This window comes from Sceloporus occidentalis, unplaced genomic scaffold, assembly GCF_023333645.1.
Source record: "Sceloporus occidentalis isolate IW3139 unplaced genomic scaffold, rSceOcc1.0.p SCAF_55, whole genome shotgun sequence".
NCBI classification, from domain to species: domain Eukaryota; kingdom Metazoa; phylum Chordata; class Lepidosauria; order Squamata; family Phrynosomatidae; genus Sceloporus; species Sceloporus occidentalis.
The window spans coordinates 2,856,541-2,883,795 of NW_028317035.1; the positions used below are offsets into that span (position 1 = coordinate 2,856,541).

General features: G+C 42.1%; 1 protein-coding gene across 1 annotated transcript; it reads left to right on the plus strand.

The window, feature by feature from the left end:
• Positions 1-20,309: 20,309 nt before the first annotated feature.
• LOC149287925 (ETS domain-containing protein Elk-4-like) lies at positions 20,310-26,618 on the plus strand. Its single transcript, XM_089492334.1, has 4 exons — positions 20,310-20,519; positions 22,936-23,757; positions 25,236-25,352; positions 26,520-26,618. Exons 1-4 carry the CDS (start codon positions 20,310-20,312, stop codon positions 26,616-26,618), a joined length of 1,248 nt encoding a protein of 415 aa, XP_089348460.1.
• Positions 26,619-27,255: the final 637 nt, after the last annotated feature.

Here is a 27,255-nt window from a genome sequence, read left to right on the forward strand (position 1 = left end):
TCAAGCAGGAAGGAGCATCCACTCCAACACTGATATCAATCAGAAAAAGGAACACTGGCACTCTGTGAAGACAGAAGTAATGAAATAAACGTATAATATAAAAAATATATTTTATTTGGATGCTTTATCCCATATATGTAAAAATATGATGTAGAAAAAATATATATCCAAAATTATTCAAAATATCACAAAAACTCAGATGCTAAATATAGGTTACCTATTTCCGCTACCGAGCTTTAAATAAATAAATGGATTTAAAGTACACGTGAAATTATCCAAATATGTGGGCTCAAAGTCAGTCAGAAACAGGCCCTGCTCCTCCTACCTTTACTTTCAGCCAGCCTGGAAGCCTGAAAAGCTGCTTGTCCCTCTTCTCACAGGTTCAGGCTCAGCTGTGATAACCCCGCCTCCTGTTGGTCTCCGCCTACTGCTATACTCCTCTGGGGTCTACAAGCAGAGGTGAGTCACTCTTGGGTCAAATGTCCACACCTGCTTATGATTGGTTAATGCAGCAATCATGCAGGGGAAGTTTAGTTACATTTGTTTTTAGTCACTCATCACCTTTTCTCCTCATGACTAAAAGAAGAACATGATGAGTGTCTCAAAACCAATGAAACTAAACTTTCCCTGCATAAACCAATCACAGGAAGAGGTGATTAACTTGCCCTGTGTGAAGCAGAGCAGAGGAGACCAATTGACTCACCTCTGCTTAACTTCTGACTGCCTTAACCCATAGACAAACAAACCTCTAATCATTTTATATAAAACCGGAATGTCACACCCATTTAACAAATTAAATCCTTAAAATCCAAAAATTTTCTTTTTTTTATTTCACCCTGCTGCACTATAAAATGTGTATCTGTCCAACTCAACCTATAAGCGTTAACCCTATAATCTGTGCATAGGGTTCCTTGCCTGAAGGGCTTGTATACTTTATCTGCCATATACTTTACTTACAGATAAAAACTACTTTCCAACAATCATGTTATCCAATCAGTCCAAAAGTGGTGCTCAGAAACGTAAAAAGGCAAGAGGAGCAAATGAAAATTCTGAAACTCCCCAAAATAAGCCACTTCATTTCCACCCCAAAAACTGTGTCTGAGAATGCTATAGCTAGTAGTGAGCAAAGTGAAAAACCTGTGCAGGAGGAAAGGGCAAATGTCATCAGTGAGACAGGAGTCAGTGAGGACACTCACTCTACTGAATCTCCACTGATGGAAGACGACAATCCAGCTGAAGGCTGTAGCACAATGCAAGACCAACCATTAGGCATCACCACCAATACAGACATTGATTCAGATTTAGAGAGCAATAGAGCAGCTTCAAGTGGTGGTATAGAAAGTAGTATTGTAGGTGAGAAATATGTGACTGATCGGGGGTATTACCAAGTCACGTTCACAGATGCAAATGTTAAAAAATTTATATTGGTTCATGGCCCATGCAGACCTCCAGGACCTCTCGCGGGATAATGATTCAATGAAAAGGTGCTTTTCTGAGCACTATTAAGAGCGAGTGACAAAGACAGGGCTTAAACTATCAGTAATGTGGCTGTGTTACTCTCCAAAACGCAATGCAGTTTATTGTGAACCATGCTGGTTATTTGCAGACCATAAAAAGGTGGGGTTTGAACCTGCATGGGCGAAAGGGAACATGGGCGAAAGTGGCAGAGGCTGCCTGCTAAAATGGATGGATGCTTAGTCCCTGAGCTCCCATGCACCTCGCCTGAAACATAAGCTTCTTCTCCTCTCTAAAAGAAAATGGGCAAACACAACAAACCCGTTGGTACCTCTAAAACTCCGGTGACCAAGGAAAAAAACGCTACATGCCTCAGTACGCTCGTATTTCCACGGCATATTTGACCAGGACTCCCGTGACTCCTTCACGGACCAGTCCTGTCCTCAGCCTGGCCACGTGGCAGCCGTATCAGAGGAGAGTGTTTCGGATCCCCCCCTTGTTCCTACCGCTGATCTCCTATGGCAAGACAAAATCAATGCTTTACCTACCAAGGAAGATCTGGTCGCTATTATTGAGAAAGCGACACATGGCATTCAGACTAGTCTCATGGAACTACGATCAGATATCCGCCATACTGGGGACCGCGTGGCACATTGGAGGACAAACATCCACAAGTCTGCTCCACCATCGACTCCCTCTCCTCTCAGATGCTTCAGCGAGCTGATCTTCTAACTCAACTACAGCGTAAAATTGGAACAACCTGCGTATTAGAGGGGTTCCTGAGTCGGTTTCCCACGTAGATATCGTTCCGACATTACAGACTATCTTTAACGAGATACTACAACGCTCGACGGAGGACTCCAGCCCTATCCTATTTGATAGAGCGCACCGAGCTCTGAGGCAGAAACCCAAGGACTCCATCCCTCCTAGGGATATTATTTGCCGTCTACAGGATTATCCCACGAAAACGGCCATATTGCAGAAATATAGAGACATGGATCCTGTGAAATGGGACTCTCATCCCATATCGATTTTCCAAGATCTCTCTCCCACCACCCTGCAAACTAGAAGAGCACTCAAGCCACTCACACAAGCTCTACGTGCCGCTCGCATCCCATATCAATGGCCATTCCCATTTGCCCTTATTGTAAAGAAAGACTCCACCATTTATACAGTCAAACAGGTTTCTGACATCCCAGCATTCACTCAGGCATTGGGTCTCCCCGTGATCGAGGTGGACGACTGGGAACCCACTTTCACACTACCGAACAAGCTTCTAGACAGCTCTGACACCTGGTCACTGAGACTACTTTTCTCACACGCATACTAACTAGGTTGGCAGATTTTCAGGAAGGCCTTGTGTTATTCAGAGGAGACTTTAATATGATCTTTGACCCTACACTTGACTCTTCCTCCCAATCCTCTCACTTGCCCTATTCTAACATTAACGCTCCCTTCACTTTAACCAATTGGTGGACATATGGAGGGCCACGCATCCAACTACACGAGATTACACTTATTTCTCCTCAATAGTGCACAATAAATACACTAGGATAGATGCTATATTTCTCTCGCACCACCATCTCTCACAACTCCACTCCTCGGATATCGGCATTAAGCTCCTTAGTGATCACTCCCCTGTTATTGCCGTTATCAAACTGTCCTGTACTCCCACTAAACCCTGGTGTTGGAGACTCAATGAGAACATCTTAGATGACCCTATCTTCTTTGACGAATTGTCACTCCGAGACTATTTCTCAGACAATACCACTCAAGACCTTTCCTTCCCTGTAATTTGGGAAGCCCATAAATCGGTTATCAGAGGACACCTAATTAAATTGGGATCTGTCGTTAAGAAACGTACCGCTTCCCAAGCAATCTCCCTTACCCAACAAATCTATAGGTTAGAACGCATAAAGCGACGTTAGCCCCAGAAGCTCTATCTCAGATCCAGTCTCTGAGGGACCGCCTGGCGGCTCTTTTAGATTCTAATGCTCAATGTAATTTTTTGTTTACTAAAAAACTTTTCTATGAGTTAGGTGACAAGCCTGGCAAATTAATGGCAAGGGGTGCTTAGAGCTAAAAGATCAGTGTGACAGAATGACCTGTCATACAGGGCCCCAAGGTACTCAGAGATGGCTCCAGCCTGGCTGCCAAACAGGCAGGAACTCCATTGTTAAAACTAATCCCATTAACAGGATGGCTACCAGGGGGATATTCAGTAGCTAAAGGGGATTAAAGGTTGGGTTGTCTACATGTACCTGTTTATCAATGTTGATTTATGTTAATGAAGGTCTGTGGCTATATCAGTCTATGTTTTACAACAATAAACTGTTCATTCCTGCTGTACTCAATTCAAAGTAGTTGTGTGTCTACTTATTGGGTACACATAGCAGGGTTCCAAGGTGCGCATGCTGGCTGGTGCTGGAAGTGATTCCGGGGACAAGAGGAGGATATATGTGGGTGATCTCTGGGAGTTACTACAGCTCTCTTGGTGAATCCGTTACAATCAGCGACCTTTATCCCGAAAATTAGGGACTCCAGTGGCCACTTACATTATGACTCAAAGGAAATTGCTCAGTGTTTCTACAAATTTTATCACGTTCTTTATAATTTACCCTCCCCCGGTAGCCCTGATTCGGACTATTTTACTAGATGAGACTCGTACCTCTCGGCCCACATTTCACAGAGACTGGACTCTGATGCGAAGGAGGTCTTGGATGCTCCGGTTACGTTAGAGGAGATTGAATATGCGCTAAAATTTACCCCTACGGGTTAATGCCCTGGCCCTGACGGCTTCACTGCCACATATTATAAACGGTTCTTGCATCTCCGTGGTTCCTAAACCAGGCAAGGACCCAGAACTATGTGCGAGCTTTCGACCTATATCTCTAATTAATTCGGACCTCAAACTGCTAGCTAAGGTTATGGCGCTGCGTCTCCAATCTTACGTCCCCCGTTTAATACACAGAGATCAAGTGGGATTTGTCCCAGGTAGGGAGGCTATACCATAAGGGACAATACCATAAGAATCGTTAATATTTTAACTTACGTTAATCACAACAACTTACAGCTGACTCTCATTTCCATGGATGCTGAAAAGGCATTTGATAGGGTGGCCTGGCCCTATTTGTTCAGAGTCCTTGCTAAATTAGGAATAGGAGATAAATTTATGAGTCAAATCTTAGCGCTTTACACGATGCCCTCGGCCCAAATAAAGGTAAATGGTACCCTGTCGGATCGATTTCCCCTTCACAACGGCACGCGTCAGGGTTGCCCCCTCTCCCCCCTCCTGTTTATTCTGGCAATGGAGCCACTTGCTTCAGCGATAAGAGCCAACCCCGCCATTGAGGGAATATTCATTCATGGGCAATGTCACAAATTAGCCATATTTGCTGATGATATGCTCTGCATGTCCTCAAACCCAATAGTGTCAATGGCTCCGCTTGTTGGAGAACTCTAATTATTTTCTGCGCTATCTCACTATAAAATTAACCTTCAGAAGTCTGAAATATTAGGTGTTAATATTCCAGCACACGATAAAACCCTTATATCCCGTATGTTTAAATTCCGATGGTGCGATAAAGCCCTGAAGTATTTGGGACTCTGGATTTCTCCAGATGTGTCCCAGTTGTTTAGCTTGAATTACTCGGCTCTACTTTCAGTAATCTCGGAGGACCTCCGCAGATGGGCAGTCCCACACTTGGTTCGGTCGTATTAGCGTAATAAAGATGAATGTACTGCCCAGTTTTCTTCATCTGTTACAATCCCTCCCTATTTTTATCCCTAGATCCTTTTTCCAGACGTGTCATCGGGTCTTTTCCAGGTTTGTGTGGGGTGACCGCTCCCCTCGCCTCTCTATGCGTCACCTTACGCGCCATAAGTCTAATGGAGGTATGGGGCTGCCAAATATTGAATATTACTGGTGGGCATCCAACCTTCGCAGAATTGTGGAATGGTCTGTTAATGCACCAAAGCAATGGTTACATATTGAAAACTCCTTTCTGACACACCACATTTCTGCATTCCCGTGGCTGGAAGATCACTTTAGATCTATCACTATTCCCTTTAACCCGCTTATCTCGCCCACACTTAAAATTTGGAGGAAAGTCCTCAATAGACACGTTGTTACCTCCCTTCCTACTCCCCTTTACCCTTTATCCTATAACCCTACTATCCCCTCAAACCTCTCTCATAACAGGCTCTCTCAGCTCCTTGCGTCACAAAAGGGTCCTTCGCGTTATTGATAAGGCTACTTTGCTGTCACTGCAATCCTTTTTTCCAGGCTCGCACCCCCGACACAGTGACACATTTTTGTACCACCAATTAAAAAGCTTCCTACTTAAACGTTTCCCAATCTCTAAGGTGTCCAGACCTCTGACATTATTTGAGCAGCTTTGTAGTGGCACTTCCGAACCAGCCCACCTCTTATCTAAGATCTATGCAATCTTAATTTCCCCTCCTGGTGACACTAAACCTTATTTTGGTTTATGGGAAAGGGACCTAGCTTGCTCCTTTTCGGAAGAGGATTGGAGTAAAATACTGCTGGCAACACACAAAGGGAGTAATATCGAGCAGGATCCAGGAGTGCTCCTTCAAAGTACTCACAAGATGGTATAAGGTCCCTTCTGAACTACACCACTTTTTACCCAATGTTCCGCCTATGTGCTGGAGGTGTGGTAGCGGGGAGGGTACATATCTCCACCTTTGGTGGTCTTGCTCTAAGATCCAGCCTCTCTGGGATATGGTAACAAGAGTTATCAGAAGGGTGGATGACCCAGATTTCAGTCCTTCGCCGTTGCTACTTCATCTTTCACACTTCTCTTTTGCACGCTACAAGAGGGCCTTAGCGATTCACTTGATAAATGCTGCAAAGGCTATAATTCCAAAATTTTGGAAAGCGCCCATTAGCCCCCCCAGTGGAGGCATGGCTTGCCAGGGTCAATATGATATCCCGGATGTGGCTGCCATGGGCTTCTTTCATCGCCTCCCCTGACCTGGGAGTTATTGTATCCTACCCATGAGCCTGTCCGGTTATCCTTATTTGACTCCTCCATACTAATAACTGTTATTCTATGTCTCATACCACTGACCTGAGGCAATATGTCCAACTTGTTCTCTGTTAATCGGTCTCTCTTTTTGTGTATGGAGGTTCATATGTATCTCTGTTTTCTCTACGATTCCTTGTCGATGTACTCTCAAGTGGTTTATAACTAGTGTCGCCACTCTATAATTTGTAGGGTGATCCCGGTCAATCCTTTATGTGAGTATACCTCTTTGCTTCATCTGATATTGTCTACCTACGGAATCCTTATATCTATGCAGACAATATGCTTGTACTTTGTACTTCCCGCATACATGTACTATGCCTCACATCTTTCTGTAACGCACTGGACTGTTCTTTTATTATGTTTATTTAATAAACAGAGAATGGATAAAAAAAAAAATTCAGAAATATGAATATTCACAAACTCATATTGAAGCTTGTGTAGTAAATGATCAGTGGAGGCGCCATAAAACTGTAGATGAGGAAAATGAAAACCAGATAAGACAGGAAAAAACTTTTGGAGGCAAGTTTTAAGTAGAATTGTTAATGTGACTTTAACAATGCAATGGCTAATCTGGCCTTCCGAGGTCACAGAGAGCGTTTGGGGGAGGTGAACAATGGCAACTTTCTGACCATTATAGAACTGCTTGCAGAGCATGACCCAATTTTAAAGGAACTTCTCCAGTTACCCCAGTCTCAAGGGAAGTTCTAAAATTCAAAATTAAGTAATAGAAATTCTGTCAAACAAAGTGCATTATTAAATTATTACTGAAATCAAACAAGCACAATATGTTTCTATAATAATGGATACAAAACAGGATATATCCAAAACTGATCAAATGAGTCAGATATTTCGATCTGTTTCTGTGGAAAGTGATAGGAATTTGAGAGCTTCTAGTATTACAATAAAGGAGGCTTTCATGCCATTGGAGATCAGACGGCGGCAGGAATATCTGAGATCAGACAGCGGCGGCACCTCGGAGGACGTCAGCGGAAGTGGCCGTGCGGTGGAGGGGGGTCTCCCTCTCCCTCGTGGCGGCTGCTGTGGAGGTGGCCGTGCGTTGGAGGGGGGTCTCCCTCCTTCGTGGCGGCTGCTGTGAAGGTGGCCGTGCGTTGGAGGGGGTCTCCCTCTCCTCCGTGTATGCTGCTGTGGAGGTGGCCGTGCGTTGGAGGGGGGTCTCCCTCTCCTCCGTGGCGGCTGCTGTGGAGGTGGCCGTGCGTTGGAGGGGGGTCTCCCTCTCCTCCGCGGCAGCTGTTGCGGCAACGTGGGAGCCGAGGACAGGTAACAGTACCCCCTTCTCAAAAGGGCGCCCTCAGGGCGACCACCAGGACGAGGAGGGCGTCTGGCGTGGAAGGCACGTATCAATCGTGGTACTGAAAGGCGTGCCGCTGGTACCCAGAAACGTTCCTAGGGACCGAGTCCTCTCCACTGTACGAGGTACTGTAGACTGCCTTGTTGCCGCCGGGAATCGAGAATGGCCTGAGGGATATGACTCTCCAAACCCCTCCTGGAAGTCTCAGCAGTAGACTGCGCACCTCGGATAAACTGGTTGCAGACTAAAGGTTTCAGCAAGGAGGCGTGAAACACCCGAGGAATACGAAGCGTTCTGGGGAGCGAGAGTTCGTAAACCACCGGATTAATCCGACGTAGAACAGGAAAGGGCCCAATAAAAGGCGGAGCCAATTTCATAGAAGGAACCCGGAGTCTCAGGAACCGCGTAGACAAGCAAGCCCTGTCACCGGGTTGGTACGAGGGATTGGGAGACCGCTTCTTGTTGGCCTGTCTCTTCGGCAGCTGAGCAGCACGTTCCAGAGCGGAATGAACAGAGGCCCAGGTGGCACGGATGGAAGCGAGTCTCTCCTCCAGATCTGGAACAGGTGAAACCTGAAACCGGTAAAGTCCCTGGGAGAGACTGCGGGTGGAGGCCATAAAGGCAGAAAAACGGAGAGATCCTGGTAGCCTCCTGGAGCGTATTGTTCCTCGCAAATTCAGCGAACGGCAGTAGATCGACCCAGTCATCCTGGTGGTCATTAATAAAGAGGCGCAAGTACTGCTCTAGGTGTTGATTAGTCCTCTCAACCAGGCCGTTCGTCTGAGGGTGATACGCCGAGGAGAAAGCCAAGGTGATTCCCAAGGACTTAGTAAAGTCGCGCCAGAATCTAGCAACAAACTGGGTATCTCTGTCCGGCACGGTACTCCGTGCAGGCGAACGATGTCCCGGATGAACACATCCGCCAGAGTAGAGGCGTTGGGAAGCTTCTTAAGCGGGATAAAATGAGCCATTTTTGAAAAGCGGTCAACCACCAGAATCACGGTATGGCCCTTCGAAGGAGGCAGCTCGACAATAAAGTCCATGGCCACATGAGTCCAAGGAACCGACGGACAAGGAAGCGGCAGAAGCAGTCCAGCAGGACGTGTGCGACACGTCCTGCATTTAGTGCATGAGTGGACAAAGGCTGTAGCGTCCCTGCCCCAGTGGGGCCACCAAAAAGCTCGAGAAATCAGGTCCTTGGTGCGCGCCACTCCAGAATGTCCCGAGGTTCTAGCGCCGTGAAGCGTGCGTAGCACGAGGGTGCGTAAGCTAGGAGGCACAAATAGTTTCCCAGGAGGTAAGGAGGGCGGAGCTTGTCCTTGAGAGCGAGAAATACGATCCAGCAGGGGAGTATACCCGCGTAGATGAATGGCAGCGATGACCTTGGCAGGGAGAATAATGGGTTCAGGTTCCCCATTCTCCTCCTCTGGTCGCGTGTGCATACGGGACAATGCATTCGCCTTGGTGTTCTTAGAGCCTGGACGATACGTCAACACAAACGGAAATCGGGAGAGAACAAGGCCCATCTAGCCTGGCGCGGATTGAGGCATTTAGCAGATTCCATGTACTGGAGGTTCTTATGATCAGTCAAAATTAAGATAGGTAGAGGCTCCCTCCAGCATGTGACACCACTCCTCCAAAGCCAGGATGACAGCCAATAACTCCTTATTCCCGATGTCATGGTTCCTCTCAGCCGCAGAAAAGTGCAGAGAGAAGTACCCACAAGGGTGCAGCGGTCCGCTGTATGATGCGCGTTGAGAGAGAACGGCACCAACCCCAGATTCCGAAGCATCTACTTCCAGGACAAACGGTAGATGCGGGTCCGCATGCCGTAGCACCGGGGCAGACGTGAATCTCTCCTTTAGAATAGTGAATGCAGAAACTGCCTCCGAAGACCACTCCGCGACTTTGGCACCTTTCTTTGTCAAGTCCGTTAAGGGTGCAACGATCTTGGAGTAGTTACGAATAAAACGCTGATAATAGTTGGCAAATCCAGTAAATGTGCAGTAATACTGCAGTAAAAGTGCAGTATTGCAGTTTTTTCATGTCCAAAAAACTGCAGTATTACTTCAGAAAAAACTGCAGTCATTTTTCGTAAGGGCGTGGCGGCTGCTGCAGAGGTGGCCGTGCGTTGGAGGGGGGTCTCCCTCTCCTCCGTGGCGGCTGCTGTGGAGGTGGCCGTGTTTTCCCTCCCCATTGGTTCCATTTTTTTTGTTACAGGCCATCAGTTGGTTCCATTTCCATGTCTAGGAGAGCCGCAGGTAGGAGAAACAGTATGGAGGTGGGCTTCTCTATAGACCGGGTTCATGTGACGTGATTTTGGGTGAGGGGTATGTTGTTGATGGTAGTCAAGTACATCAGGTTGTACATTGGTCATTTATGTGCGAGGTAATGACATGGGGGTTGTAAGTTGGTTTGGAGAATGAACCAGGATATGTTTAGGTTAATGGGGCTGTTTCTTGGTGTGGTCTGAAATGGTCCCCAGGGGAAAATGGAACTGGGACTGGTATATTGCGGCGCTGGAGCAGAGGCGGGGGAAGGTTAACAAGCTGATGGCGAGCTTTGTGAGGAAGCAGCAAGGTGTGGCGATAAGTAATGTGGATCTGGAGGGGGAGCGTACTAGGCTTTTTATTGCAGATGTGGTGCATTTTAGTGATGTAGGGTTGGAATTGTTTGGGTTGGCTGTTGCAGGTGGGATTGGAAAAGTTTTCTTGTTGTGTGGGGGAGTCCCATCTGGCTTGAGGGGTCAAGGGACGGGCTTGTGGCAGTAGTTTGCCAGTTAGCCAGGGGATGTCATGTGGTACTATAACCAGTGGTGGTAAGGTTTTTGTAGAAGGTTCCTGGCTGGGCGTCGTTGCTGGAACCTCGGGTGGGGTCGGGGCATCAAAGAATGCCCTCCCATAGGTGATGTTTATGGTTTGGCCCCAGTTGATCCTGTTTGCAATGTAAATGGTTTTGGGTCATTGTTGTGTTAATGCACCTTTTATGTTCACAGGTTGAGTGGCAATTACTTTTCATCCCACATTGTTGTCTGTGTGTTTATTTGGGGGATTATTGTGCATGGCATTGCCTGGGAGTCAAGGCTACTCCTGGTATAAGACTTTTGTTAAATTTTCAGAGATCATCATTAACAAGAAATCACTGTTCACAAGAATTCCCTTTCGTAATACATCTAAATATGTCAGATCTCCATGAATTATGGTTTTGTATATTGGATTTTTTGGACTTATGTTTGGCTTTCCCTGGTGATTAATTGGACTGATGATTTTGTCTAAGGAAAGGCTATAATAATTAAAGAATAGGTAATAAATAACACATACACATAAAATACATATTTTGGGGGGATAGAATTTTTTTTTTGAAATGGCATGTAATAAGTTTATTTCCTGCCTGTCACTGATGATATATATTCTGCCCTTTTCTTTTAAGTATCTCTGGTGGTCCTGCAGGCTATAGAGGAACCCCAGGCTACAAAACCTTCCATATGTTTAAAAGGATTTATCCTTTCCACATCATTCATACAGTCTTTCACAAATTTTTAACCTATTTTTTGGGGCCCCTGAATACCACCATCGTGGTGTCTCCAAATACATTCTTCAGGTCATGATCTTGTTTGAGGTGATGCCAATGTTTGTTAATTATAATTTTAATAATGTGGTTTTCCCCATAGTAATTTACAATCAATGATATATTCCTACATTTTTGTTCTAACTTACCATTTTTGGGGTACAAAATTTCAATAAGGTCCTTTCGAGCTACTTCCCTCATTACTGAATTTACTGCTTTTCTGTTATATTCCTTTTCAATAAAGAATTGTTTAAATGTATCTGCCTGTGTAGTGTACTGTTGTATGTACATGCAGTGTCTTCTTCCTTGCATAAATTGGCTCCTGGGAGCATTCTTTAACATGGGGTGTAATGACAGCTATCATAATATATGTTGCTGTTTACATCCACAGTTCCAAAGGTGTTTCTTTGTCTACTCAAAAATGTAAACAATGAAAATAACATTTACAAGATTTTTCAGAACCTCTAAAAATCAGGCATGTGATTATCTAAGGATGTGGTTGAGGTGCCTGCATGCCATTTGATTATGCCTTTTGTGTATTTCTCATGTGGGAAAGATGGTTAAAGTATTTTCTAAAGTATGGATGTTCTAGGTGTCAGTAGGACAAATTTTTTTTTAGTAATCTGGGATTCAGCAATCTTTAGTGAACACGTTTTATTACACCAACCTCAATCAACTCCCCCCTAGTTAATAGGGGGTCCTGTTGTTTTCTTAAATTGTTTATTTTATTCATGTTTTCCGTATTTTGTTAATGTAATTGTATTCAGGTTAGGGTGGGGCAATTGTTAAGTATCAGTTGAGGACATGCAAGGTCTTATTCAGCTCACACAACCTCACTTTAAACAAATAAAATGCAATATTCCACAGTCTTGCAAGCAAACTCATATATTTGTTTTACTAGCATTCAAGCAAATGCGACCTCAGTCAAGTGAACATAAACAATAGTTGTTTAAGTGGTAAAGCAATTATACAGCTCTCCAGAATATGATGATACTCTAATAAACAGTAAATGATGATAATAAAGCCATGAGCAAAATGTGAAATTTAAGGAGATTAGAGATATTAGACTGTCAGTGATATGAAACATTTAATACTGATAACAGTAACTACAGGGGACAGGCAACACATTCCATTTTGGGTTTTGTTTAGTCTTGAATTTTGTTATCATTTTGATATCGTTTTAATCCTCCAAATTATGTTGGAATATTCAGTGGCATCTACGTAGTACAACATATATTTTGCATTCCACGACACATACAATTTTGAAGAACAAAATTAGGTTTAAAAATATTGGCTGAAGGAATTGTTTCTATAGTTGTTTAGTGGTGTAGATGTTCATATAGGATATTTGACACTGTATCTATACCACAGGTCTGCTGTGGCCTTAACAAAGGGGTGCACCTTGGCTAGAGGTCTACCCACCTGTGACAGGGCCAGGCTAGCTGGCTCATATGTTTGTGTGTAGTGTAGCGGGGCCATGGAGCGCTTTTGTGTCCAGTTCGTGATACCGTGACCCGGTAATATTTTATATTGTGTTTTATTATGTAACCGGCCCAGAGACTGAATGTGGCTGCAGCTCCAGCCTTCAAAGGAACAATCAGATAACCTTGTTGGGGCTCTTAATCAGCCAGCACAGCCCTGTCTGCCCAAACGGCACCCGCACTACAGAGGGGATAACACAGGTGGGGGAAACCCATTGTATCCCTTAATCCCCTCACTTGATACATCGTCTGTATACTCATGGGATTTGTGAAGGGTTGTGGCTGATGGGATTGGGTTCGGTGAAGATTGAATTGGGATTATATATATATACTATGTGTGTTTATAAATAAAAGGAGTTCTTGTTTTACTACAAATGGGGGTCTGACTGATCCGTGGATAGCAGGAGCTATCCGTATAAGGGACTGACTGGTGATTCCTCAGCCCTCAAACAGAGCTACCCAGCGTTGGGTACGGTGACCCTGTAACAGTCATGCACACACACACTTATCTTTGTTCTTTCTCTGTTCAATTTGGGATGGCTTCTTTCTCTGTTCTTTCAGTTCTATTACTATGATAAAAAGGTTTTGTACCGTGTTAGCCGTTGGGAAAACAGGAGAAAAGTATAGTTAAAATGATACCATTTATTGGCTAACAGAGTTTAATTGCAAGCTTTCAAGACCAAGTTGTTAGGTCCCTTACTCAGGCATTAATGAAGCTAACACAGACTTTTCTAAATACAAATGCACAATTCACACATTAACAAAGACTTTAGATAAACAAAGAGGCATTGGGGAATTTGTTCAGCAGTAAATTAGCTGGACTAGCAGAGATCTAATGGACAGATATGGTTCAATCAAAGCATCCTTGGTCAGTTTACTCCCTGGTTAGAGGGGCCATAAAACCAATTGACATATGCCAGATCCATGAAGGTGTCAAATATTCCCAGGAATAAGTTGTTTGTAGTTAATTCTAATTGTGAGAGGATAAATGAATTAATCGCTGTACCACATGTCATGATACAGGCTCCAAAAGTAATGGAGCAGTTACCAACTTTAATTCCAGCATTACAGGAAGAAAATATGATTAAACACCTGATAACATGTTACACTAAAGGAGTTATTTACCTAGTACAGTAGCCCCTTTGGGATGCAGTATATTGGCAGAACTCCACAAGAGATTGGACGAACGTGTTAGGGCAATCATTCTGTTGCGTTGCACTTTAAGGAATACCATGATAGCGACCCACAACATCTTATATTTATGGGACTCCAAATAGTCAGCAGGGACTGGAGAGGGGGCAACTTTGAGAAAAAAATAGGTCAGGTAGAAATGAAATGGGTATTTAACCTTAAAACCTTAGCCCCAAGAGGTTTGAATCAAGATTTTGATTTAATTTTTTAGACTAATTTTTTAGACCAATTTTTGAATAAAAAGCCTTTTTTGCACACATACTTTTTTGCACATATTCCTTTAATATTGGAAATAAAGATCTATATTTTTTGTATATTAATTGTATACCTACTGTATATTTTATGTATATTTATCGTGCAATTATTGTCCTTGATTGTATGCATAATGCACTTTATATTTGATTCTGTTTCTGGTTATAGAACAATGTATGTCTTAGATTGATTGGTTTTATTAGTCTATCCCCGTAATTGACTTTGAACAAACTGTTGTGAAGCAATATGTCCCAATATAAAGATCTGTGGGAACGAGTATAACCGATACAAAACGGGATATTTAAGGAAGGTGGAGAGGACGAGTCGATAACGCTACTGAGGAAGCCTGATTGGGCGAAACGTGTCTGCGCGTCAACGTCATTACGCTATACCCGGAGGCTAGAGAAAAATGAGAGACTCTGATACTCGCAAAACAGATCTACAATGTGAGCATATTCCACTTTAGTTTTATATAATAAATCTTTTTTTGCATTTTACATCTTGCCTCTCCACCTGTATTTCGTCTCTAATACACCATTGTATGAATTGAAAACCAATGAGGCATAGAAACGGGAGAGAGACGGGAATACTGCTGACAGAATCCCTCGACCTGCTGTGCGCCCGAATAAGTCCAAGCAAGCTGATTTGCTCAAACCTATGTGAGTGTGATATTACCCTGGGGGGGGGACTTTAGATACACACTTATTACAAAACGGAAAGCACTATGATTTTTGTTTGTTCTTGATTTTTATTTTACATGCAAATACGTTCCTGTTATAAAACGGATGGACGTCTGGTTTACACAATTGGAAATATAAGTATTTTATAACAGTTTTTTGCGGGATATACACTGTTTGTATTTTTGGAAATTATTCACATGGTTGTCACTACATAAGTCCAATATTTGTTCCTGCGCAGCACTTTATCTTCCATCATTATTTTTGCATTATCGTTATTCATTATCACACATGCATTAGCGCTGAACACGTTTTTCTTATTATTTTCACATATTTTTTGTGCAGTTCAGCTCTATTGCTACCAGTACGGGAGATCTTTTTGTTTCCTTTCTAGGCTTTTGCCTGGGACACTAGCCTGGTAGGTAGTTTCCAAATTATTTAGAAAAGTGGATTTCATTTACAGTATTTAGTCTTGAAAAACATTTCGGGTGATCCAAATATTGTTTCCACTGACTGGCTGTTTTAATCCTTTAATAGAAAATATATGGATTAAACTGCATTTGATGGCTGGAGTATCCAGAGATGGACTGTTCCTGCTAAAAAGGGCCAGCACGGAGGTATAGTATGTTTATACTATATATATATATATATATATATATATATACATATAGTTTTGGTACTGTAAAAGCTACACTTCTCTATTTGTACAGTTTGACGATTCCATTCGTAATGTCTCTTCTTTGGTCATAAAGTATTATCACTATTAGCAACACCACGTGAGCTGCTGAGAATTACTGTATTTCATCGTTCAATCTCTCAGCCGAGGTTTTAACTCCCGCACAGCTACACGCGGCGTGAAAAAAGCACGTTTTAACGCCACACTCTGAGACATCTGTAACAAAGAGGAGTTAAATAATGAAAGTGTGGCGAACAAGGAAAATCTTCTCGCCCTACACCTAACTTCTACTCCGTATTTCCCTAATCTCTATTCTCTACAGCGGTGACATCTCCCGCAGCCCCCGGAAGTGATGTCACAGCCGGATGTCGGCCATTGACACGGTGGGCCTGAAGTCTGCCTGCGGGTGACAAGAAGTTGATCATGGGGCAGTCCGGGACTGGCGATCTGTGACCCGAGAGTGGGTAACACCCCGGGGGGGGGAGCGGAATGGGGTGGTGTGTTGTACACAATGTGTACGTTCTGTGCGCGCACTGTGTGTGTGTGTTTCCTGGTTGTGTGTTTCATGTCCGTATGTTTTGATTTTCTGCAAGTATTCCGTGTTACTCGTCAGTTCTGTATACAGTGAACCTGCATACAGCATAATCATGTTATGCAAAACATTCACTTTATCACTTTTCAATATTTGTTTGTACCGAATTAATGAGCCTCATATTGTTATCACCTGCTGTGATTGTGTGTGTATATATATATATATATGTGTGTTTTATAGATCAGATCATTTATATCAGTTATGCAAATTCCACATTTTATTTTACATCCATGTAATATTGATGATTTGTGTGGTGCCATCATATTCTGCTGCGCTGTTCAAAGTGATCACACTTAGGATAGGTAGATCCAGTTCTGAAATCACATGCTGAAGTACAAATCAGGTGAATCTGAATAAGTGTTCCGGTGTCCTTCATATATACGTAACAAAATACCGTCATGTTGCACGTAGCTTGCGCTAGTTTGGATACGCTCTGTTGTGTTATGTGTGTATAAATGTGTTTTATGACTCTATAATTTTCATGATGCAGCCATAAATCAGTTTAATATCGAGACGACTAGTGAAATCCTGTACACTAAATTCAAGTAATATAACCAAATTCTGTAGCTTCCTAAGTAGCAAGATGTGTGTATGGATAATATATCGTGCATGTCCATTTAAATGCCAGTAATTAATGTGCCTGGATCACATTTCTTCCTCTTCTCTGAAGGTCCATAAATGCAGATGAGTGATGTTTGGCCACAAAATTCATACCTTTTTGTCTGGAAGTAAATAAAACATTTTCTTTTTGTCTCTATCGTACCGGATATACCAGAGTGTAATGGGCTTATCTTAAAGTGGACCAGTCATCCACAAACATGTGGATCAAAAGGTCCAGTAAAGGCGAGTAAGACCCTTATTCTGTTAGCAAATGTGTGTGTATATATATTAAAGCTATGTTCACCTGGACATTGCCAGATCCAGGTTCTTTCTAATTTAGCTTCTTGGTTGTTGTGTGGCCATGCTTGTATCTCTGTGCTGTCAAACCTGAAGGCGTAGAGCTAATAGGGACAGATTTAATCTTTGATTAAATAACTTTTCACTCATATATTTACTAGCCAATGGGCTAGCACATTGCTTAGGGGACAAGTTGCCCACTACGGAGTGAGAACTTGTAACGTTTCAAGGACAGGTGTACGTATGAAGTGTTACTGCATGCCATGGAGTGAGCAAAATATTTATAGCATTATAGCAAGCTTTTTAGTGTATCTAACACCCAGTAACAGTGGCGGCACTACCGGGGTCACGACTGCGACCGGGCCCTGGAGTTCTGCCGATCAGGGGGTGCCGAGCGGTGGTTTTCAGCAACCGCTCGGCACCCTTCTGTCTCCTCTGCTCCCTGCCGCTGCCTGCCTCAGCGCTGCCCCGACTGCAGTGGTGGGAGCGTGAGGCGTCTGTCTCGGGTGCCGACGCTGAGCGCTGGCATGTGACTTCATATGCCGGCGCTCAGTATTGCAGCCCCGCGCACTGCGGCAGAGCAGCGAGACAGAGGCCTCGCGCCCCACCACAGGACTGCACAGTAAGTGACCTACAAAGGGGGGTAGGGACAGGGGGGTAGATAGCGTGAGAAGGGGGTGGGGGCCCTTAACAGATTCTCGCACCGGGGCCCTGAGGCTTCTAGTTACGCCCCTGCCCAGTAATGTTTGAAGTGCCCAATCTCGATTTGACTTTTTTCCCGTTAGTTCTATGACGATTCTTAAGGTTACAATGCAGATTTTCTTCTGTTTTAGAGATATTCAGAAATGCGACAATTCATGTGTGAAAAGATATATAGCTCTACACGGCTGCCTGTATTATCCAAAAAATGAGTACTTTTGCCGTATTTGGGTTTTTATATCAATAAATATATCAACCCTCGTCTGCGAGATCATCTTTTGGTTTCCGTTTGGTCCTGTTTCCGAAGACCCTGTAGATCTTTGGCACCGGCTCCTGTAAATGTGAATGGAAGCACAGCTAATGCCGATAAACATTTTTATCCAGTACTATAGATTTGGTGTACATGCATTGTGAGAACATGATGCCAGTAATTCAAACTAATCTTATAATGCCAACAAAACGATAATTATAGCAATGACAAAAGAAGAGCACAATATGTGGAATAAATGTCCTGAGATGGAAGCCATCTAAAGCTAAATGTATGAAAAAATACCTGTTTATTATGGGGAAAATGTCTACCATCCAAAAGAAGTAAAGTATGTTTACTGGATTAAACAATTCCCAACTTAATACTGAACCCCTCTTCAGCCATGTATACCACAACATCGTGAAGATATCACAAGCATTGTGACTGACGATTATAGCAGAGCAGGCTTATTAGAATTGTTTGTTATTTATTGATCTACATAGCGTCATCATATTATGCGGTGCTGTACAATGGACTCCCAACACATCAAGGATCTGATCACGAGGAACATTGATTAGGAAAAAGTGCCTATGATGAATGTTCCACCTTTCGCTTGGGTCTTCCTCTCTGGGATTCTTATCTTCATATCAGTGTACAAATTCTGCAACTGGCACAGCAAAAAAGGAGTGTATGTGTGTGTATGCCTACCTCAGGCGATTTGATACTCACTGAAGGGAGAAAAGAGAATTTTGCTGATTGTGAAGAAGAGAAAAAGAGGCTTACACTGTGTTCCCTTTAAATTGATACCTGAAATGCATTTTCTCATCTTCATAATCTCATTGACCATAAACTAGATGCCCCAACACATATAACATTTTTTTCTCATGCGTTTTACTGTCTACATTTGAAGGAGTTATTTCTATCTTCAGCAAACATAGTCTATTGCATGCAACTCTACATGTGCAGTGGTTTTGTATGTTTGCAGAATGGTAGACTGTGGGGCTAAATATTGCTAAATGAAGAGGTTGTGTATAGTTTGTGTACCCTTTGAGAATCTTTCTGGCGACTGCCTTTTGTAGGCAAAATATCTGAGAGGCTGGAAAGGACCATTTAAACCTAGTAGATCCCTGCTGCCGTATTGCATCAGGGAGATCAGAAATTGTTTTGTTTTTTCTCCCCTCATCATCACCAGGTCCGTGGTTTCAGACAGTCTGTTGGCACGAATTGGTTCCAGATACCTGTTACCCACAGAGTACATACAGGTTTTTTTATTTAAAGTTTCCCCCAAAAATGCAGTTGTTCTAAAACATGCATTTGTGGTACCTATAGAACACTGCTAATCGGATCTGCTCCCATGAGCTGTACCTGTCCGGTGCTGATATACTCTAAAGTATTGTGGCTTCAAAGGTGGCTCGTGCTAGATTTCCAGAGGTTCTAATGAAACCCCCCCACAACCCCTTCACTGTTAATTTCGATGGAAATTTGTTCCTGCCACTGATTATCTGTTTCAGGCAGCCAAATTTGGTGTGTAAAGACCAGAGAGGGCATGGTACACCACACATTTGGAGATGCAGCTTCTTCTAAAAATAATACCCCCCCCCCACACACACACACACACGTAAATAATCCACATTTACGTAGTTAGAAAGTAAATTTTTCACTGAGGGGGTTGTGAAAATAGACTTACAAATGTAAGAAAACCACGTTTTCTCCGATGTTGAATTACATTACTTTTATTATGTATATGTTTGTGTTTGCCTAAAATAGCTCATTATTATTTCTCTCATTCACCAAGCTGTAATGCATCATCTCGACGATTTAGTATGTGTTATGGAATGGCGAAAATTGCTAAAGCGGTGTGGGAAACAAAATGTCTTCCTACAACTGAATTATACAAAGCACTGTGAAGGAAACTACACATTCAATTTGCCTACAGTGCTAATTCTTAAAATGTCATGTATCTCCTTTCCAGTAGTATCATCAACATTGTCCAGGGTAAGACTAATGTTCTTTGGGCAGAAACAAGGAAAATCAGTTTTTGAGATTTGACTGGCACTGTGGGTCATATCCTTTTCAATCTGCACATAATGGCAAACATGGTATAACTTTATTATGTTCTAAAGTACTATTTTTATATTCTTTATTTTTGCCTTTCCCCGTTGTAGATCTTCTCAGTAACTGAAACTTGCTGTTTTTTTGTGTCCAGGTGCTTGCTATGGATGGGAATGCCATCACCCTGTGGCAGTTTCTGCTTCAGCTCTTACAGGAGCCTCACCACAAGAAACTTATCTGTTGGACCTCTAACGATGGCGAGTTCAAACTCCTGCAGGCTGAAGAAGTGGCTCGACTGTGGGGGGTGCGCAAGAACAAGCCTAGCATGAATTATGATAAGTTGAGCCGGGCTCTACGCTATTACTATGTCAAGGTAGTTTTTTGTTTTTGTATTTCCTTTCAATGTCATGTATACCATAACCAAATGCAGTGCACCTCAATAATACCTTTGAATTGTATTGAAAGGGGCAGTAAGGCCTAAGTTATTTTTATCAAGATCCGATAATTTTGACATCAGATTAAGGCCTATTCACTAAAGAAGGGAGTTTGCAGAGAGATATACACTTTCTTGATATCACATTGCATTAACGGTAAACCCCGGTATACTTCTGCAAAAAAAGGGAGAGCTCTTCAAATTGTGGTTGCTGATTTAGCTGGGCTTTGCACATCATAAAGAATAGAAATATCAGGGACGTGATATATTCAACTCTCCTGCAAACTGTATATTAAGTGAATAGACCCCATGGTTAGAAGCATGCCTTGTCTTCTTGCACACGAGCAAGATTAGGTTATGTATTCTGACTTTGCCAGAAATGTATTAAAAACTTAACAGAACTGGAAAAAAACCACAGAACAAAGGCAAACACAAATTCTGTATTTCTGGATAGGGTCACAACATATTGCAACATCTGCATCTCGGAAATATGGTTGATTTCTTTGAAATTCACCTAGGGAAGAAGACTAGTGCTTTCTACTGGCACTCAAAAACAATACTACTGACAAGTAGAAATAACTTTAAAATAGAGCTAAGTTGGCAGAAGTTATAAAACAGGCTGCAGCTGGACTTTGGTGTTTATTATATAAACTGACACTAAAGGACATATTTTGCTTCTGAAATATATACACTGCGTGGCAGATTCTGAGTTGATGCACATGAGCATCGTACTACCATGGCCTTTGTGATCTAACCTAGATGACCTCCTGCTGGCAGAAAAAACATTGACGTGATATATAGGGCTGCAACTAACGATTATTTTCATATTTTTAATTTATTTAAAAGAATTCAATAAACAAACAGGATGTTAAAAAAAAACAACAGCAGAATAAAAAAAACTTTGATAAAATGCATTTCTTGTTTTTATTCCCCAACCTGCCCCCCCTGTTATGCCCATTTGAGCCCAGGCTTGCCACACTACCTCCCAGATATGCCACATAGCCCCAGATATGTCTTATACCTCCTGAAATGCCATTCCACTGTGCCCCCATATATGCCTTATACCCCCTGATACGCCACTCTGTCCTCCCCAGACATGCCACTCTGCCCTCCCCAGACATGCCACTCTGCCCTCCCCAGACATGCCACTCTGCCCTTCCCAGACATGCCACACTGCCCTCCCCACATATGCCTTATATACCCTATATGCCTTATACCCCCTGATATGTCACTCCGTCCTCCCCAGATATGCCTTATACCCCCAGATATCCCATCGTCTCCTCATACACCCGTTGACAGCACGCTGACACTATACTTATAAATAAATATAGGATTACTCTTCACTGCCCCCAGGATTTAGATTCCCCTTAGTTGCCCCCCTATACATCTAACTGCACCTTAAGTTTACTTTAATAAATGAAATTAACCCTGTCATCAGCATTAAATTAACCCTAAAGACCCTATCAACCACAACGGGCCCTAAATTAACCCCCACCTCCCCATTAACCATAGCTGTCCCTAAATTAACCCCCACCTCCCTTAACTTTCAGCAGCCCAAATATTACTTTTATACTCGGATGAGTGTCACAGCAATGTGGATGCTATAGGAAATGGGCGGGGGTCAATCTTCAGTGTGACTGTAGGGGGACTGGGAGAAAAAGTGGCGGAGCCAAATCCCAGAGTGACTGCAGGGAGGGACTGGTAAGTAGGAACTGCTGTGAGTCACACTGAAACAGATTATAAAACAAGGGGTATTTCTCAGAGCATTTTCTCTGAAAAAAACCCCCTAATTTTATAATCCATAAAAATCGATTCAACTAATCGATAATGAAAATCGTTGCCATCTAAATGAGATCAGTGAACTGTGTGGTTTAGAAAGTCAGATCTGTCAATACTAGTCTAATTAAAGCTGTTGTTTAACCCTTTAATGGTGTTAAGACACTAAAAATAAACAAGCAGTAAAAAATTATTTCAAAAGGTTGAATTTGTTTTGACTTCACAATGCGTTATGAAAAAACACTATGGTGGGCTTTTTTTTGCCCAACCTAATACATAATTAACCATTGGAGACTTCCTAAAATCACATTATGGTCATGAGAGTCCATTATGCAAGCCAGCTCAGACCTTCTTGTAGTAGAACTTCGCCGTGCTTGACCTTTCATAATGTGATGTTAGAACATGCCTACTGTGAAGAGGATTGCACTCCTCCATTTGTGTCAACAAATTCAAATTAATAGAAATAGGTGTGAAAACTTAATGTTGTTCTTCTTTTATCCTGAACTTACTTTATCCATGTATGTTTATTGTAAGGTTTATTAAATTATTTTCATTAACCTTTTTTATTGTCTGGTTTTAGAATATTATAAAGAAAGTGAATGGGCAGAAATTTGTTTATAAGTTTGTTTCATACCCGGATATTCTCACCATGGACCCACTTACTTTAGGGCGTGGAGAAGGGGATACGGATGGGTGTGCCCTTGATGCTGTAAGCACTTATACAATAAGAGACAAGGAGAACTCTGGAAAAGAGAGAGTTACTGGCCTTTCCGGTAAATCCTCTGGAAGAAACGACTACATCCATTCTGGTCTGTACACATCCTTCACTTTAAATTCTCTAAATACAGCTGGAGTAAAACTTTTCAAAAATATCACTATGGAAACCCCTTTTGAGAAGAAAATTACTCAGGAAGCCTCTCCATCTGTCATCAAGTTTGTACCAACACCAGCCAAGAATCCAGAGCCAGCGCCTAGGGTCCCTTCCGTCCCACCTCAGCCTCCAGAACCGCAAGAGAAACCTGCTGAACCACCTCCTAATGTAGTAGTAAACACACTATCTCCCCCTGCCCCCTCTATCTCTCCTATTCCTTTTGAAACTTTATCACCCGCTTTGAATTCCAATCAAGAAATGGTAATTGACAACGACTTGGAATCTGTCAACTCACAGTCGATTGAATTTTCCAGTGAAGTGTCCATGGAAGTGCCAGAGCAGGAACCTGAGTTTGAGCCGGAACCTGAGCCCGAGCCGTATGTGCTGGACGTGAAAACCACCAAATCTAAAAAGCCCAAAGGGCTTGAATTAGCCCCCACCGTGGTAATTACCACTAGCGATGCAAATCCATTGGGCATCCTCAGTCCCTCATTGGCCACAGCATCTCTCACACCAGCGTTTTTCTCTCAGGTAAGGAGGTAAATGTATCATATTCATAGTCAAAGCGAGTCAGTCACTCCGGAAACCATCTGCAAGTAACCACTTAATGCCCCTATAGACATACAAGTATGTCCAAAAAAGGTGAGGGAAGATGCTCCAGCTTGAGGACCATGTGGACGTATATACACGTTCTGTGTTAAAAAAAAATATATATATATATTTTTATAATACATAATTATTGCAACTTGATCAATTCTTAGTGACAGTAGGTCACTGATTATTTATAGGTCTAACAAGTGATTACATTTTACATTATTATACTTTATCATAATTTTATTATACACTCTGCATGTGAACATATATCTGCATATTGTTGTGAATTTTGGGCAGGTTGGTCCATATTTTCTCTCAATGAAAAATGAATGTAGCCCACTAGACCCTGGTCAAGACCAAGCTGAGAAACCAAAAGTGAGAAGATTCTCTCCATTTGCAAACAAATGTAAAACATTTTATATATAAACAATGTAGGGAGCTCAGTGATGTCATTGTGAGACCGGAACAGTGCAAAAATAAATAGCCAATAGTATTGAAAATCGTGCACTATAGGGTAATATATAAGGGATGGATGTGGCCCTCTAGAACACAAAAAATGTGTATGTGGGGTGTTACTGTAATAATAAACACAAATTGTTCAGCAGTTGCCCACTGTTTTTCTATGGTTTCAAGAGAAAGCTATACTTGTCTTGGAAAAAGTTTGTCTAATTTGTGCTTGTACATCAAGCACAGAAAAGAGAAATCTTGATTAAACCGACATAGAGATTAGAATACATATATTATAATAATATGACATGTTCAATTGTAACAGAATTCAATTGAAGGAAGAAATAAAGGCAGGGAGGATGCTTTACAACCAGAGAGGTCAGCCAAACAGTCTAAGTGTATAAGTAGAATGTTTAATCTATAAATAATAATATGTGTGTGTATGGGAGATTCTAATTGACCATCTCTGCCATCAGGTGTATGTCCACGGTGTGTCCGCTTTCTTAAACCTCAAACTGACCCTTCTTAGGTTGTGTTATTGATGTGTGTGGTGAAAGAGGTAATATGCTGAGATGATCAGCCCTTCCAGAGACCAGAATGAAATGGCTATAGGACCTGTTTATGATCCGTCTTCCAGAAAATTACTAAAGAAGCCAATGTTTCTTTCACTGCTTATCCAGGCTTGCCTGGGGACCTTCAAAATCTCTGCAGGACCAGTCCTTGTGCATAAAATAACAAGAGGAGTTGCTGAGTTTTGAACTATTGATCAAATTGATAGAAAAGTGAAATGGCCTACTTTTTTTTTACCCTTGTGTGTGTGTGTATATGTGTGTATATGTGTGTGTGTGTGTGTATGTATATATATATATATATATATATATATATATATATATATATATAAAGAATATTGCCAGACTGTCTTTTGTGTAGACTTACCACATGTATGGCTCTTATCTGTTCTGTTGTAGACCCCGATACTGCTGACTCCAAGCCCCCTCCTTTCCAGTATACATTTCTGGAGCACTCTGAGTCCTGTTGCACCTCTTAGTCCTGCCAGGCTACATGGTGCCAACACATTGTTTCAGGTAAGTAGTCTTTGCCCCAAAGAATTGTTGACCAAGTTGAGTTTCAAATGAGACAATATTTATTCAAATATATAGACAAGTTAACACCACAACTCTCCTGCCAACTTCCATGTTACAGTTATCTAGCTATCCATGTCATGCATATCGTGGATAAGTAGTTGAGTCTTTTACAATAAGTATTGGTTTATATTGGCTTTATGTGGATACTAGGCCATAGTAATATATACCCTACATATGTTTAACCATTTGTGTGCTGTGGTTTGGACCCCCCCACCTCTTGGAGGCAGAGAAAATGTTTGTAATTTGGTTTTGCTATAGTGATGCACCGAAATGAAAATTCAGGATTCACTTGGCCGAAAATGCTAACAGCAATCACACTCATATCATGCCCAGGCAGCCAGTACATGCTAGAATCTGGGCATGATAGGAGTGTGATTACAGGCTCCCTATGTCATGCTATCCCACTCCCCCCAACACACACACATTCATACACTCATTCATTCACAGATATTCATTTCCTTAATCACGCATGCTTGCTCATACAACCTCCCCCACTTTTAAATTCTCTCATTATATTACCCCCCACCAATTCTGCAGATGGGCTGTTGCACTACCACCCTTTTGGTGAAGTGAAACTTAAAACAGTATGTTATATCTAAGCCTGTGATCCTCTAGTTTTAGACTAGACTCAAAACCCATGTAGGTATCAGTACTCAAGATGGGGTTGTATTAAACTAAAAACACAATTGCATAATAAAATTCACATTTACACATACATTTATATGTGTTCAATTTTTTTTATCAGGCAAAACAATACCCACAGTCCAATACCTTCATGTAAGTTGATTTTTCTCGCATTCAGACAGCAGTATTATTCCTTCATTTGGAGGTCTTTGAAAGTCCGGCAAAACTTAGGTCAGCTTTTGGTAACTGACAGCCCTCTACAGAAACAGATTTTCTCACAATCACTGGTTGGTTCCTAAACCTACTTTGCCAACTGCATATCTCATTAGCATCAAGGTTAATGATGTACCATTCCATTTCTGCTGTGAAGAGCTCTCCAAACTTTTGTGAACACTGAATTGTTTTACCGTTTCAGGATTGTAGAACTATATAATTGAGAAAATACATGTCTGTTTCTGACTTAATGTTTTGTACCCGTTTCAGTTTCCTTCGGTGTATAACGGCCATATGCCACTCACATTGTCCAGCTTTGAAAGTCCTTCCACACCAGGACCATTTTCTCCTGATCTACAGAAGTCCTAGCAGAAACTATTCATCCCACAGAAAAAAAAGGGAAAATCTGGGACAAAGATTTGTTTGGTTGGGTTTTTTTTATACATTTATATTTTTTAGTGTTGTAAACTGTCCTGTTATCAGTCCCAAAGTACGTTGCTTTTATGCATAGTTGTGCTACCTTTTACTATAAATATCTATTTTCAGGAACTGGGTAGGCCAGCTAAAATGTGCCCTTATAGAACCGGAAAATGGATGCCTCATATTCAGTAAAAAAAAACAGGTTTGATATACTCTCAAAGCACTTAATGATGTGTCATAGCCAGAAATCAAAGAAATATTTAAGTCATTTAATGTGACTGGGAAGCATGTTATATAGGCAGCACGAGAAAAATGTACAGTAATAAGAAAAAAAGGTCATATCCAACCTGATATCCAAATGTTGAAAATCTATTTAAATACAAAGGATCCAGAAATGTAAATTATTTGTTGGCCGGATTTTTCACCACTTGAAAACGTTGGTGGTGATGGAATGACTTTCCAAAGTACCACCACCTCACAGATATAACCACATAGATGAAGAAGTATCAGACCTAGAATACCTCTACATATCAATTCTACGCAGAAGATATGGCTTGTAGAATTTTGTGCAGGTCAGTTTACATTT